The sequence below is a fragment of the Aythya ferina genome (genome assembly GCF_964211825.1).
Source record: "Aythya ferina genome assembly, chromosome: 14".
Taxonomy (NCBI): domain Eukaryota; kingdom Metazoa; phylum Chordata; class Aves; order Anseriformes; family Anatidae; genus Aythya; species Aythya ferina.
This window is the reverse complement of record NC_140312.1, coordinates 19,461,406-19,478,080: the sequence shown is the minus strand read 5'-3', so window position 1 is coordinate 19,478,080 and position 16,675 is coordinate 19,461,406. Positions and strand designations below refer to the sequence as shown.

Sequence of the window (16,675 nt, the reverse complement as noted above, 5' to 3'; positions counted from 1 at the left end):
CTTTGGTGGGACTAACCCCATGCTGCCCAGCGCTGAATAAACATACCTACTTTACAATCTTACTAATGGTGGAGTTTGCTTTACACACGTCAGCACATCCCCAAGGTGGCGGGGAGTGAGGCTGCTCACACACTGCAGCAAGGCACTGACATTCTTCAGCACATATGTGTCTTTTGAAAGGAAACTAACGTAAATTGTCAAAATTATGCCTCAACACACAGTTCTTTATGAACAAAGAAGTGACACTGATGTTGTCCACAGCAGTTTTAACACAGTTTAAGATTATTGCCAGCTGTCTTTGCCATAGTGTGTTAGTGGCCATTTCTGGGTCAGTATTTAGGCCACCATTTAATCAGTCTGTTCAAACTGATGCAGTGGAAATGACAATTTGCTGAACTTCTTGGATGTACATTTCATACACCCATGAACTGAGCAATGAAGCCTGCTTCTTGCTGAGCAGAGTATTTATTTTTGTTTGTTATGAGAGCCAAAGTGAAAAGACTCAGTCACTGATCTTTCCAGCGTAATCCGCATTGCTCTGTGGTGAAATTTAAAATAAAGTTTCAGTTTGACATCACAGAATAAGCTAAGGGAGTCACAGGGAAGCTATTAGAAGAGTCCACAGGTACAGTAAGTATTGAGATCATCTCATTTGAAGGGTCACACAGCAAATCCTATTCATACCTTAAAACCATTGTTTCACTGGTAGTTTTGTAGCAGATGCAGAAAGATAGTTGCTCAGGTCACAGATAGTAAAATACACCGTACAGACACTTTATACTTCCTCATTTACATAGTATACTAAGTATTTGCCTTTGCTTTCTGTTTAACAGTACATTACTCTGAAATTTCTCTGGGAAACCAAAGAATTTAGCCAACCCATTTGTCTATAGTCAAAAACAGCTAAATAAGGTAGAGAATTCTCATTTCAAAGTTGCAGTCTTATTTTTCAAGTAATAAACAGAAACAGACTATAAATATCACATAATTTAGAGTAAACATTTACACTGATGAGAAAACATACTGTGGTCCAAAGCATGGTAATTTGGGGATAGAGGAAAAAACAGCCTAAATGAGGTTTGTGATGTCACCATTGAGTAAACACATGAAGTGGCATTCACATTTACCGTGATGTTACTCGTCTATCTCAACTGTGAAGTGGCTTCAGCGAATGCTCCCGTTTGGCTTTGCCTGTTGTATTCCAGAAGTTATGATTACAGAATCAGGTAACTGCTCTGTTCAGATGTTGCATCTCTTCGTTCTTCTACCTACAGAGAAGACAGCAGGAGCATCTACACTGTCTTACCCCTCATGCAATCTTATCCACAGCCTGATGGCCATACAGCATGGTACATTCTATTCCTGTAAGTTTGTTTCTGAGGGGAAAAAAAAGAAAAAGAAAAATAAAAAAAAAAAAGCATACGTCAGGAAAAGAACAGCAACAGGAATGCATGTGGACAGAATTTAAGCCAAGTTGCTGGAGAGGAACTTGTGCCATTGAGGCTATTGTTGAGCATTGAACAGTTAGCAGCTATGCAAATCATGGGGACACACCCTCTTCTTGCCAATCAGCATGGATTTTAGATGTCAGCAGCATCCAAAAATTTAGGCCCTAAAATCTGGGGAAAGCAAGTCCTCCTATGTAAAAGCTAAGTGGAAAAGGAAAATAGTAGTTCATTCAAGAGCCAGATGTAAATCTGTGTGTTTGGGTGGAACCAAGAGAAGATTGCAAAAGGACATAGAGGAACTCAATTGAAATAAGGAATTTGTTTCCATATACACAACTGGAGTATGTGAATGGTACTTTCAAGTAGGTGGTTGCAAGATAGACTAAAACCAAAACACCTTTATTTTCTTGGAAGAAGCCCAAGAAAATATCACACATATCAATTATATGTGGATCTTTGAGGTAGCTTTTTGGTTCTATTTCCTTCACTCTACTGCTACAGGAGTTTTGAAATTTGAAACACTCCAGAATACTTAGACTAGGACCACATGCAAAACAGTTAGGAACTAGAGATACTGGACAGCTATCAATAAAAGCTATTTTTTTCTGGTCTTAATCAACTTTATTATGAAATCTTGTGTTGTGTTACATATAGTACACTACCAATAAGCTTACATAACTAAGAGGATATCTGTGTTGCTTAAATTAGTGCTAGAGCACTTGCTCTGCTTACTTTTGTCTAGGACACTGAGACATATCTGTGGCTATTCAGACATACATACTGCAAGTTTGTATTTTAGGGAAGTTTCATGATCTTATTTCTGTAGCACAAATATTATTAAATCATAAAAAAATATGAGACCCAAGGGACTTAATGTATCCCTTTATGCTTAAAAAAAAAACGTCTACAACCCACAGACTCTCAGTACTTACAAGTCTCACAAAAGATATTTGTAAGCTTTAATTTTCTGAGACACTTTCCATCCCAATTTATGTCAAAATTGGAAGCTAACTACATATGAAAACTAACAACATATCAAAAACTTGTAAACTTTTCAAAACTAAATGACTCTAAGGGAACAACTTATTGAATACCCATGTAGTTCCAAATAGAAACTTCCTGTAGTTTCAAGAAAATTCCAAAACTAATGTACATACTGTTTCTTCTAGTTAACAACTTACATATTGCTTTTCCTGTATCTGCACGTACTTCTGTCAATATAGTTCCTAGAAATTTTCTTCATGTATCATAAACTCCAACCTATCCCTATTTTCTTTCTAGAAAAATGTTTCTCCATACTTATAAGAAAGCTGGTACCTAATGAGTCTCACCTGCATTGCTGAGTCAGCAGTAAGCATTTTGCTCCTCTCCCCACAGCTGTTACTTGCTGGGGAAAAGGGATTCTGACATACTGGGTCTCTCTTATGTGTCAGTAATGTTTTCACCAAGGTTTAAATCCCTTCCCCACACATTTTCCTGTCTTCTTCACTTAAGAATATTCAATCAATGTTTGAAAGAATAGCTTCTATTTTGTGAAGGCATGTACATGCCCCTTTTCATCCTGAAAAAGATAAAGAACATTTTACAAAATCTTTGGGATTCATGTTGCACTGATACTGTAAAATATATATATTTACTACTTATTACTAATACTTGCCTTTGTTGGCCTGTTTAATTGAAATACCACCCTACTACCTGTACCCATGTCGTTACAGTTCATATCTGCACTGGTCATGTATTTGTCCATGAGACGTAATTTACATATAGAAGATTCTGGGATTACGTGTCTTCTCCTTTCAGGGAAGGTGGTCTCAACATGGATAATTACATACCTGTTTGCAATGGTTTAAAGTTTTTCAAGCCATAGTGGTCTTGGCAGTAATGAGGTTTACAAATTAATGAAATCATTTCTCATGTTCTTTAAATATGTAAGGATTTATGGAAAAAAATATAGTCTGTACATTTGTAAGACAAAAATCGTGCTGTAGATATCCAATTGAAGAAAGTTAAGTTCATTAACAGGAGAAAATACCTCTCTACTGGTACTTGAATAATGAATTGTATTTACAATTTCATAAATTGGAAGTCCTGCCAGATCATATGCTACCAAGGTATTTTGATTGCACTGAGTGGAATTGTCTCATCTTCCCTGACTGTAAGTCACACAGAGCTGTCTTCTGTTGCTCTGGTTGATTAAAGCTGTTATGATTTCCTCTCGTGAGAAAGAGACCATTCAACTACCCAGTGAACATGTTCTAAATAGCTATTAATGTGCTTTGGTTGCTTGAAAACATGGAGGCATTGCTTAGAAATTCATATACATTACTGGCTGTTGTGAGAGATAGGTAAGGGCTGGGGCCAGGATGAGCCCCATTCATTACTTCTTGGGAATAGGGAGGGAACTCCCATGTTTTGTCATTCCCCTGTTAGGAAGGGTGTGAGTCCCTCCCTAACAACATCCTCAAGCCCTCCTGTGAAGTTGCACATAAGTCTATGAATGTAAGTGCAGCTCCAGCCCTTGCAGTGGTGGGCTTGTCCAATGCAGGAGCAGAAACCAGCCTCAGGGTGGAGAATCTGAGAGAATACAGCAGCAGAAACAAATCTGTCCTTCTTTTGTTATGCTCTGTGTTGCATGCAATCATCTTCTTTTCAGCTGTGCTCAGAAAGGGTGTAGGTTTACAGGTGGGAGGACAGCATCAATGGGTGTGCCGTGCTTCTCCCAGAAGATGGCAGCTCAGTGGCATGGATGGGAAAACAGCCTTCCCCGTGCCCACATGGCACTTCTCTACCCTCAGGTGCTGCTTCTGGGAGGTCTGAAGGAGCATGGTCACAACATGGCCAAGTTAGCAGAAGATGTATGTGACATACTTCTCTTTCAAGAGAGTCTGCTGTTCTTTGAAGAGACATTAACCTTTGGGCATGAGACACGAGACTTCTCATGCTTGTAGCTGATGTAGGCCTAACAGGAGGACAGCTTCATAATTACTGGTTCCTCTGACCAACTTGTACTGGAATTTTGAAGTCTAATAAACAAGGGAAATTAAAGGTCTTATTTCTTCTCAGTTTTTCAGATTTTAAATGTGTATCTACATATGTTTGCTCACATCTCAATAGTTTAACACAGCTCATGTCCCACAGAATTGGAAAAATGTGTCTCACATTTCTTGACCATTATCATGACTTGTTTTATTTTTCCTGACAGATACATGTTTTTCTCTATGTGGCTTGTTAAACTCAAAAAAGGATTCTGTCTCTTTTAAGTGAATATGTAGAATCCTACAACCATTTTTTCCAAGGAGAAAAAAAAAAAAAAAAGTTATTTCCTCACTTGTCAGGTTCTTTTACTCCTCCAACAAGAGTATAGGACAATAATTCAGATACATAGCATATATTAACACAAATTTCTGTGGTGAAAATCAACTACATTAATAGAAGATTTCAAATAAGTGTATGACTTCCTGCACTACAATGGGGAGTTTTACATGACATTAACATATAACAATAGCATGGTCTGTGATAATCTTGAAATAAAATTATCTGCAATGTCTAATTCTCTAGCATACAGAACTTTTCTTCCTCCACTACTTTTGATCCAGAATCTGGAATTTAAAGCATGGAAATTGAAAAAACAAGCTTTTAAGATATCTCCTGACACATGGCTGAAATAAAGAATGCTAGAATTTTGCTAAGTGGTAAGAACTTCATAGGTGTTTTGGTGGCGACATTTTATTTACCAGTTCTCTCTGCAACTACACGTTACAGAGCTTTATGTAGTAAGATCTTATGATATTAAGATGAAATAGTTGAAAATGTCTTATGATTATATAGTCTGTATTTGAGACAATGAGGGCCTGTTTTTGTTTTTGTTGCTGTTGCTGTTGTTTTTGTTTTTCCCAAATACTTAATATTATTAAAAGATTGAGAAATACTGAATAATTGTAATAACTGGATACACTAAACAGGCATGAGATAACCTTTGAGCTGTTTATTGTAAACAGCCTGAGCAGTATCACACTGTTTTTAGGGCAGGGTTAGAATCCAGCTCTCCAGGCTGACCAGACACTGATACAACCGTAATGAGGCCAGTTGAATGTGAACTATATTCCATTATACTTCACCGTTCAGTCATCTGGTATTATCTTCTGTTCAGAGACATGGAATTCTGGTATGATCTAAAGAATGCTTTATGCAATAGCAACTACAGTTGCAATTGCCAGTACAGCTGGCAATTTTTCATGTTGCCCTCGATGTCTTTAAGAAGGTAATTGGTAGTGTAGGAGTTTGGTTCTGGCACAGCCATATGGTTCTGGTATCTATGATGCTTTGATTGAAGCGACAATATTCCACCTCAGCAGTTTGCCTTCCAGGTCAATCTCTAAGATACCTGGGACGGGGCTCATCTCTTACACTGAGCACACAGAGCACCAGTGCTCTTCCTCCTCTGTACTTGTGTGCAAGAACAATGACAGTAACAGCAATATTAAAAAATAAATTTTGCCCTTTATGGACAGGTGAAGTAGTTTTATTATAGCACTGTTATTCTCTTTTTCAGGAATCCAAGCCATCTGATTTTCAGGCCTGTATTTCATTATGTCTTGTCTTAAAAGTTAAAAAGGTGCATCAGAAGACCTTACCATGAAGACTCTTCTTTCTCCATACACACATACATTTATAGATAGATAGATAGATAGATGGATAGATAGATACCTCAATGACACATCAGGTTTTTTTCGGAGTAGAGTTTTGAAAACTCTAGTCCTCTATCAGTGCAAGGAGATCTACTCTATTTTTCCATTCTATGCCAGTATCTGGCTCTCTCTATTTTATTTTCTAGTAAGCAGGATCTGAGTGTGTTTCATCAGCTCACTCAAGCTACATATATTTCTCCTTCCCCATATTTCTATGTCATTGCTACATTGCACAAACTTGATTGTCCAGATTGTCTGGCTACTTCAGCATTTTTTTTCAGATGTCATTTACAGCAACATGCAAATCATATTCTTTGCTCTGGTATGTGGCAAAAGCTGGTGTGGTTCTCAGCATTCTCTGTAGCTGTAGACCGTCACATGATGCTAGCATGGGCAGAAAAATAGCACAAGCATACCATGTTGGAGAGTATTGCTCTCCAGCTACTTTCTACTACTCTTTTATGTCAGAAATGATGAGAAAAGAATTAGAGTCCCAGGAGTCTGGTATCTGTGATGGATGTATATACTGTCTATTTTAGGCTTAGACTTAGACTTACAGGGCTCTCAATCACCCCTGTGGATGTCCAATGGCTCCATAGGAAACTTAATTATCTTAGGTTTGTTTCATACACACTAGTGCTTAAATATCTAAATATACGAAAGCAGATGGTGTGAATATCCACTTTGGATGTAACAGGCCAAGCCAGAAGACTTGGGATATTTATTATTTAATATTTTTATAAAATATTAATATAATACTTAATATATTATTGGGATATATACTTGGGGATATTGGGAATTATCCCCAAAATTGTCTGCTGAATTTTTTGATGTTGTGATGAAATATCAGAGTTTGACTTTGTTTTCCCAACTTAATCTTTCTCACTCAAGACATTGTCATGCCCTGTTCTTAGAAACTTTTAGGTTAACTGTGCAGATCCAGAAGCCTTTGAACTTTGAAAAATTTTTACCTCATTGATTTGTGTTCCTACAGCCTAATTGCTGGGGCCTAGAGTTAAACAGAATGCATAATAGTGCTGACTTTAATCTGTGTACAAGGATAGGCAGAAGAATTTCCTGCCACCATCCTCCATTAATTCCTGTCATTCAGTGTGAAAATAATTAGGTTCCTTACCTTTCTCATCTTACCTCTTTTAACAGGAAACAACTCCATCTGATGAAAACTGATATTTCTTGCTGGCAGATTTTTTTTCCTGCAACTGGTTCATCTTTAGTTTCACTATCTGCCTACATATTCATGCCTTGTGCATGTCCTACTCAAAAAAATACCAGGCAGGGCTATCTGACTAGCTTCTTCCACTGGTCCATATACACAGCCCTTAATCTTGCTGTTCCTCCAGAAGTCATGGACACCTGTGGCTCTAACCAACAGTTTCTCTTTACCTTAGAACAAATTTAAAATTTATCTCTTTACCAGTAACATATCTAATTAATGCTGGAGGTACTAATGTGAGTAATCTGGCTAAAGAGGATTGAAAAAATGCTTTAAGAGTATCTGAATAGTCCAGTGGCTCAGTGAAGAATTTTTATTACAGTATTTTTCTTGTCAGATATCTTATCTGCAACTTCAAGACATGGCAACTTCACTAGATTCTCAAAGATGTTCAGAAAATATTTCAATGGTAGGTAATGTGTCTGTCTTTTTTCCGGGGGGGGGGGGGGGAAGCCACACTATAAACAACTAAAAAAATCCATGATTTTATTTTTCTATTAGAATTACAAGGATTTCTAGCCTCTTTATTTCAGAGAGAAGATAAAAAGATGCCACCTGCACCTAATGCTTACCTCTGGAGATGAGCCCCTCCACCACTTTTCTCCCTACACATACTACACATAAAGTCTAAGTTTATTGAGAAAAATACACCAAGCAGAAGCACAGTGTGGGAGGTACCATGAAGAGAGTCACCACAGTCCTCATTCTAGGAGCTTTCTGTTCCTCACATAAGCAATTTGTGTGATCCAGCATTCATCACAGTAGTCCATCCTTTGACACATGAAATTGCTAATTAATCTTGACTTCAGTTTCAAACAGAAGAGGGACATAGTCTGGGCAGAAACCTTTCATCCATCTTCATTAATCTGAATGTTTGTTTCCAATTTTATACTGGTCCTTGGCTAAGAATGCTGTTCTAAACTGATAACCTTAATGGGACATCAAAATGAGTATCTTCTGCTTGTGCATCACTTAGAAAATAACATGCCAAATTTCTCCTTTCTGAAAGATGAGTAAAAGCCAAGGTCATAGTTAACCCCCCATCAGTTTCAGTGGCCACTGAATTCTCCAGTGATAAGGAGGTTTTTAATGTACTATGAGCACCACTGTCCGTTAGAAAGGACTCTAAAAGCTCCCGCAGTGGGGAATAAACCTCAGTCTTGTTCTATGGTTTAATGGGACGCAGTAGTGAACAGGAATAGCATTTAATAATGTTAAGAAATCTAGCTGGCCAGGGTTTACATAGCATTCAGCAGTTATTGCTATCAAGAAATGCAATGCTTAAAGGAAATGCAGTCAGAAAAAAAAGAATCCTCTTGTTAAATTCACTCATTTTTTAGTTGTATTTGACATAAAAATGCAGAGTTGTTATTTTTTATGTTTGGTTGGAATGTAGCACTCCATCTTTCTAGAAATATTTACTTTAGCATTTCTTACTTCTTATTTTTTCCTTTCATTTTCCGTTGTTTTCAGTTTTATCTTTCTTCTAGATTTTCCCAGCCAAGGTGATCAAGAGAGCACAACTTTTACTATCCTTGAACTCTAAACCTCCCTTCCCAAAAAGATACTGTTAATATTTTGTGTTCTGAGTTCTCTGAGTTTGAAAGGTCTCCTCCAAATTGTCCACCAAGTATGCAAAAGGCAGCAGGTATACATGTACATGAAAGAGAAGACATTTGGTATTCTTTGAGATTAAGACCCTCTTTATCCCACAGGTTGTTTTGTGTGAGGTATTATTTTTTTTTCAGTTGTTAGAGAACCAAAGTTAGGATGAAAAAGAAATGTTGAATTTCAAATCCACTTTGACTTTTGTAGTTTGTTTAGTAGCTAGAATCAGCACAATCGACATCACATACCAGAGGGTTTGCATCTATTTACTGAGTTTAACAGGCATTTACTTTAAAAATGGTTCAACCAATTCATGTTATAAATCAAACTAAAGACTAGGCTTACATCTGTGTGTAATAGCAAATTAAACAGAGCCTCTCTCATGCAGAGGCCAGCTAGTTGAGTCCAGGCACATCTATGGTATGAAATCACTTTTAGTTTCCAAAATTTCATCCAGTTTCCTGTCTGGGAATGGCCCTCAGCCTCCCAAGACATGCCTGAGAACTGTTGGGAAGAATTTTGATCCAAGACAGAACCATGCCAGGGCTACGCTAACAACTTCAAAGTAAAGAAAGATGATGGAGTTTCAATGCTCACAGTTGTGTTCTGGCACTGTTAACTCTTTGGTAGAGAAGTAGCCTGTGAAATACTGTTTATTTGGTCATTATCAGGATCGCAGAAGTCCGAAATCCTCTTCTCCTGTATAAAGAATGAGAACAATGTCCTCAGGTCTGCCAAGAGAAATAACAGACCCAATGGACCAACAAATCCTCTTGATCCTTCTATTACAGAACTCAACCAGCCTGATACTACAGTGATATTCAGCCAGCAGTGGAATGGCTAGGCTTTTGGGTATCTTGCCTTCAAAGGCAAGAGCATAAGTTTCCTTTCTCATTTTCCATTCTTCTGAAGTATGAGTCTTACTTCAACCTAACTGATACCCACATTCCAGTGCCAAAATTTTCTTCAGGTGTAATCCCAGCAAGGTCAGTCACTTATAAACTTTAATTCTGGAAAATGTGTTCCCTTAACTGCCTATTCAAGTGTAAAAGACATAAACCAGTTTAACAACAATGATAAGGATGTAATAGCAGAACAGAAATTTCTCCAGGTCTGAAAGCAGCCAATTTATCAGAAATTAAAAGAATCAATAATGGTTACATTTATATGACAGGATTTAACAGAGACACTGCTATGAGGCTTATCTTGTTTTACAGATTTGGGGATTTGTTTCATTGGAGGGAAAAAAAAAAAAAGCCAGATTGCAGGGTAAATTCCAATGTCATGGGGCCATGTAGTGCATATTTCTAGTATTACAACTTTTGTCTTCTGTACTTGGGCTTTTTTAGCTCTGCCAGCACTGTCCCTGGCTTCAGCTCTATAATTATTTTCTCTGACTTGGGAAACATCTCCTTTATAAATAACGGATAAAATATATTTATTTATATTTATATTTATATTTATAAAGGTTGCCACGGACAAAAAATAAAAAGAGTCTACTTTTATTGTAATAAACATGCAAACTAAGAAGCTAAACATAAATGAATCAGAATTGTACAAAGTTAAAAGAAAAATGAGAATTTAAAATTTAACTACAAAACTGGAAGAGTACAAACACTTCCCAGGAAAGCTGAGGCCTTTGAAAAGAAGTGTGTGCAGAAGTTTCTGGGTAAATGAGTGAAAACACTTCACCAACTAGGAGAGCTGAGGCAATGCCTGCACTAAAATCAAGTGGCAATGTAAGAAGGTTTAACTTTCACTATGGAGACAAACATATAATGAAGTGCTCATGTGAAAACCAATTTGTTAGAGAAACAGGAATGCTCATGAGAATCCTGAACTGGAAGACAGAACTGTCAATCCCAGCACTCTGGATCAGAGGGAAACACAAATGACAGCGCACAGCTGAAAAGTCTACTTTGAGCTTTGTTTGCCATCATTAGGACAGGCAGAGTGAATGAAATTAAATTAAGAGATCATGATAAGGCAGTGAAAAGCTGTTCTCAGCATTCTTCTCTGTCCCATAGAATTCATTCAGCATGCACCTTCTTGCTTCATATGTAAGGCTCCTCTACTTCTCCTGCAAAAGAAAGGACATAGACATTGCAGATAGTAAACTTAATGTTATGAACACAGACCTCTGCAAAGTCCTCAGCCAACAAAATGCTAACAAAGAAGATGCTATAAAAGTTTGCAGCAGACAAGAAGGCATTGATTTGTAAAACACTTTATTTTAAAAATTATGTTATATAGATAAAAAGCGAGAAAAGTTTCTGATATGTCCAATACAACTTTTGAATTCTTGTATGACTTGATTTGGCCCAGATGCCTTGTTAGCCCCGTGTGGCTCAATCAACTCTTTTATCGTCCAACCTCCAGTTTCTGCTAGAATAGGAATATTTGTGTTGCTCACACAAATACCAAGGTCATCTGTTTAGATCAGTTGACTCTTGTTGGTGGGAGAAGCAATTAATCTATAAAGATGAGGAAAGAGGCAAAGGAATGGAGCCTCTTAAGCAAAGATGCAGAGTAATTGAAATCCTGAACAGAATGACAGCATTTAGATGGAGTGGAAATACCAGAGAACTCAGCTAATCTCAGAATTTAGCTTATTCGGGAGTCATTACTTAGTATGTTACTTACAGGACAGCCTTGCAGAAGGAACATTTGTTGTTATATGTTTTCCCATCAGAGCCACAAAAAGGTTGGTAGAGTTTTTCACAATAAATAGGTCTTCCTCTCTCTAACCTCTTGTATTCACTGCAGTCTACCTGCAAATAAGGTATCATTTTTAAAAAGATGGAATACATTTTTCTCACATTCTCTATTCACCTACACAAATAATGGGTATGTATGATTTTTTTTTTTGATCTATGATAAGGTTGTCAGCTGCTGTAGAGAAGCACGGTCAGTTGTCCTCTACCGTCTATGCTTGCTGAGCTTAATCCTCAAAAAAAAGAATGTTTCTTCTGACAGATGTGTGTGATGCCACCAAAGTCAGATATTGAGCACCTTTGGGGATTTTGCTGTCTGTCTAAATAAAGATGTAATCACTGGAAAAAATATAACCTGTTTTTCATCTACAAAAAGTTGAGTCTTAATATATTTTTCTATGTGGTTGCAAATGTTAGTAAATTCCTGTGTGGTTTTTTTTTTTTTTTTTTTTTTTTTAAAAGCGTGTTAATGGTTTCTTTCTCTTTATTCCACAAATAGCAACTTGTGACATTTTTTACACTGGTGAAGAGACCTGGCCAGGCAGAATTAGGTAAAAGGCCTGGGTAAGTATTAGCGTGAAAACAAATTGTTGAAAGGCTCTTAGTGAGATCATATTTATTACTGACTTGTATGTAAAAATGAGAGTACAAACTAATAAAATAAATGACTAAAAGGACTTCTGTCCTGTTTCTAGAGCTCAATCTTCTTCTGTCAAATGAATGTAATTCCTGGTATTTGACAAACAAAGAGCTCCTTGTGCAGTTCATGTATTCTATTCAATGTGCTATTTGTTGTCCTTGAAAGCCTGTATTTCATTGCCTTGGAAATCACCTCTCTCTTGTGTGCTGCTGTAACTAAAATTGGCTCAGCTCTTTTTACTGCCAGTCGAGTGAGAATTTGAAACATTAGTCTTTGCAGGGAAACTACTATTGAAACTTGTCCTTCCTAAAGATTTATCAAAAGTAAGTTGTAAGTATTTAAAACAGAACCTAGCTTTGCTATTCTCTTGGTATGGCCTGATTGTTTATCCCCTTCGTTCTACCTCCTAGTGAAAAGGAGGAGTTTACTTCAACCAAAACCTGGAATTTATTGCAGATTATGTGATTATTTTTACACTGGTGTTTGTCCATGGTCTGCAAGAGAGTGATGAATGAGGAACTGTGTGTGGGCAGCTCCTCCAGCAGCCTGTGCCATGGTTGCAGTGAAGACTGGCAGTTTGAGTTAGCTCCTCTGGCAAATGGGTCATTAACCAATCACTCTTTTAGGTATTACAGGCTCAAATCCAGTGTCCCATAAGAAAAGCATTTGGGATATTAGTCAACCTAGATTTTTCCTTCATTTGATCATTTACCTTTTCTCCAAAGCATTTCAAACACTGGGCTGGAAAGCAGGAGGCAGCACACCTAACCCCAATCACAAAGGCAGGTCAGAGACCTGACACAGCCGATTCCACAACGCAACCCAGCTGAGGCAATGGCATGGGTGAGAATCTCTGTAGCTGTACCTCTCAGTTTAAAATTGGTCAAACACTAACTAATAAAAAAGCTAGAAACTGGGTGAATTTGCCTCATATATACATGTAATGGTTCGTAAAATGGGAGAGTGGAACAGTCTCTTCCTGGAAAAGAGTGTATGGCTGTGTAGGTTCAAGCACTGAATGCTGTGTATGTTTTGCTAGTTTGGGGCCATGCTCTGTGTCTGTTCACGCACGGATCTCCATACGCTGCTGCTCTCCGCTGGACCCCTCAAGGAATTGTCTCTGGTCACCTGAGCATGGACTTGTATTACTTAGTGGCTCATTTATTTCAGAGGATGACACCAGAATGGATGCTCCATCAGTCAGGGATAAATTAAAATCTTTAGGTGTATGATTTAGGATCTGAAAGTCACCAAGCAAGCCTTATAATGTCACCAGATAAATATATATTTTTTTAAATCTCAATTTTCTGGCTTATAATTTTGCCTTACCCATTCTCTTGCCCAGACTGCATTATACAAACAAACATCTGGAAGGTGTCAGGGCAACTATATGGAAACCACATATCTCAACCTCAGGGATTTCTTTTTTACTTTGGCTGCAATTAATTAATGTTTAGTATGTTTTCTCTGACCTCATCAATCTCTGTGCACTGTTGTTACAAACTATGTATTTTTGTCAAGAAATAAAGGAGAAAATGACTTACCGCATCCTCTTTGGCAGCATCTACAATATAAACAGAATCACAAAAGATAAAATAAAATGCACTGTTGTAAATATTGAGTTTGCAAATAGGCTGGTTTCATCAGCACCAGCCCTTCCAGCAACACCAAGTCTCTTACCTTCTTGAAAGTAAATAGTGACATAGTTTTTCAGTGTTGAATAAGATACATGTGTCAGGACTTATTAAACAAGCGGGTCTTACTGCATCGTTTACCTTAGAAATCTGTGTCAGCAGCTAGAACAGCCTTTGTCGTCAGAGGGAATGGAGCCTATTGTTCCCTTTTTCATCAGTGAAAGATTAAAGACCCAGGAGTCAATATTATGTTAAATGGCCCATCTTCTTCAGTATTAATTGGTTGGGCATTGGTTTTAATTTCCAGGTCTACCAAAAAATTCATATGTGGCTGTAAGCAAGTCATGCTGTCCTTTTATACTTTGATCTGTCTATAACGAGGATAATATCTTCATTAAAATTTAATGCTAAATATATAGATTTTGATGATAACGAAATTTGGATCATAGTACCACTTTAAAAATTGTTTTCTCTTGCCAATCAATATGGAATCCAAACTATTCGGAGAAGGATTGGCTCCTGTTTTGTATATACATGGCATCTAATATAATGGAGCCCTGATCTCAGGTGGGGCTTCAAAAAGTTCCTTCTAAACAGCTATTCAATGATAATTACACCTCCCAGAAAGTAAACAAGTAACATTGGCATGTTTCCACTATGGTGACACATTCATTACTTTCCTTAGGAATGTATTTCGTTCTTCTCCTGTCCTGTAATTGTCATTCTGTGTCTTCAAAGGGATAGAAGTTATCAGACAGCGTTTTTTTGTACAGAAGGAGGAGGAAGAAAATGCAGTGTAATATAAAAGGCAATACAGCTCTAGCTCTTATTTTTCTGATTAAGTGTAGCTGGTTTGAATCAGGATTCAGCTGACATTCAGCTTTGCACTAAAATTAATTTCTGTAGAGCTCTTTACATCTTCTGATCAAATACAGTCACCCAAAGTAAAGAAAACTAGCATAAATTATTCACTGTGTCAAGTTTTGGTCAATGTCATCAGAAGCTTTACTGAATTTTCATGATTCTGGAATCAGATAAGATTTAACCTATGTCCACAAAAACATTAAGATTTTTTTTTCCTCCCTGGTAATCTTTTGTACCCACTATGCACTTGGGAGTTAAAGTGAAAAAGATCTGGCTCAAAAAGGATTGATCCATAAAGTTTTAAAGCAGAGAAGATAAGCTAGAACATCCAAGGAACGGATTTGCTGGAATTCTCATGAAAGCAATATTTGTTTGTTTATTTGTTTTGCCATTGCAATGAATAAAACTGTTTGAAAGACTATTTTTCATCAAAAGCATATTATATCATGGAAATTATAATTTTTCATAAAAATTTTGATTTTGAGATTATTTTCAAAGCAAAATTTTCTGAGCCATTCAAAATGGAAAAGGGTTATGTTTCATAACTTCAGTTTTGTTTTAGTAATTTCTTTGTATTTTACTTAACATTCATGTAGCTATCGGACCACACTATACTAATAGCAGAGAAGACTTGCACTCCCCACGTTCAGTTAGTCTAAATGTACTTTTTTTTTTCTGAAAGTTTTTTTTTTGCTCTAAAAATTAAATAAATTACCAAGTGAATTACAAGTAAATACCTCAAGAAATTCCTCCAAGCTCCGTATTTTACCATAGAGCAACTTGCACCTCAAAGCGATCTCCATCCTGACAAATTAGCATCGTAAAGGAGGTTATTCACAGCATCTTTTATGGCTAGTGCATAATCAACTATCTCCTGCTTGCTCAGTTTGGCAGGATAAGGATCTCATCAGCTCTGAGCAATGCACTCAGATCAAAGAAAGAAATGAGTTGGTAAAAAAACTGCTTTGCAGTCTAGACTTTGCAGTTCACTCTTTAGTTACAGTGCAGAAGGCAGCTCTGATCCACACCACCATCAGGGAATAAATTTCATCTGCCCAAGTTGGCAACTGTAAAGCTAGTGAAATAGTGCTTACTAATGAATGCACAAGCATAAAATTTCACTTACTTTCTGCCACCCCAGCCCAGCAACCACTGCTACCTATCCTAGTTCACTGAGAAGTCTGAAGTACTCAAACATTAGAACTATAATGTATTAGGAAATAAAAAAGGGCTACTCACTTGCTAAGCAAAGAACTGCCAGGGTGAGGAGCACAAAAGTGCCTGTTATCTTCATGGCAGACATAGTTTCTTGACCTGTTTCACAGCCAACCTGTGCTCCAAGGTTGGTTCCAGAACGCTTAGCTTAAATGCACATTCACGCATCTGTGGGTGCAGATAAATATATATATATACACACACAGAGCAGGAACCCTGATGATGTAATCCCCCTTGTAGAAGGTAATTAGAAGAAGGTGTTGCCCATGGGTAGTGTCACCAAGAATGTCTTTTGCACAGTATGAAGGTCAGACGTACAGGGCAAAGATGAGAGTCACAGCATGGATTGTGTTGATAAAGGAGATGAATTGTTCTTTGGCTAATCCCCTTGCCTAATTAACTGTTCCATCTCCATTAGCGAGTTCAAGGTGTGACTCATTAAGGTGGTTACTTAATGCTGATATGTTATTGCCATATTGACTTTTAGAGCTGAACATAATTCCCATGCAAAAATATAATAATAATAACAATAATAATTCTACTGGGAGTATTCCAAAACATTCACACCAGTGTAGCTGAAATGCTGAACTCCTATTCTCCTGAAAATTTTGAGACCTGTGTGGGTAGAGG

General features: G+C 37.3%; 1 protein-coding gene across 1 annotated transcript; it reads right to left on the bottom strand.

The window, feature by feature from the left end:
- Positions 1-10,464: 10,464 nt before the first annotated feature.
- Positions 10,465-16,279, bottom strand: SPINK9 (serine peptidase inhibitor Kazal type 9). Its single transcript, XM_084536203.1, has 4 exons — positions 16,070-16,279; positions 13,877-13,896; positions 11,622-11,749; positions 10,465-11,058 (listed from the first exon to the last, which is right to left on the bottom strand). Exons 1-4 carry the CDS (start codon positions 16,131-16,133, stop codon positions 11,013-11,015), a joined length of 258 nt encoding a protein of 85 aa, XP_084392329.1. The 5' UTR covers positions 16,134-16,279; the 3' UTR covers positions 10,465-11,012.
- Positions 16,280-16,675: the final 396 nt, after the last annotated feature.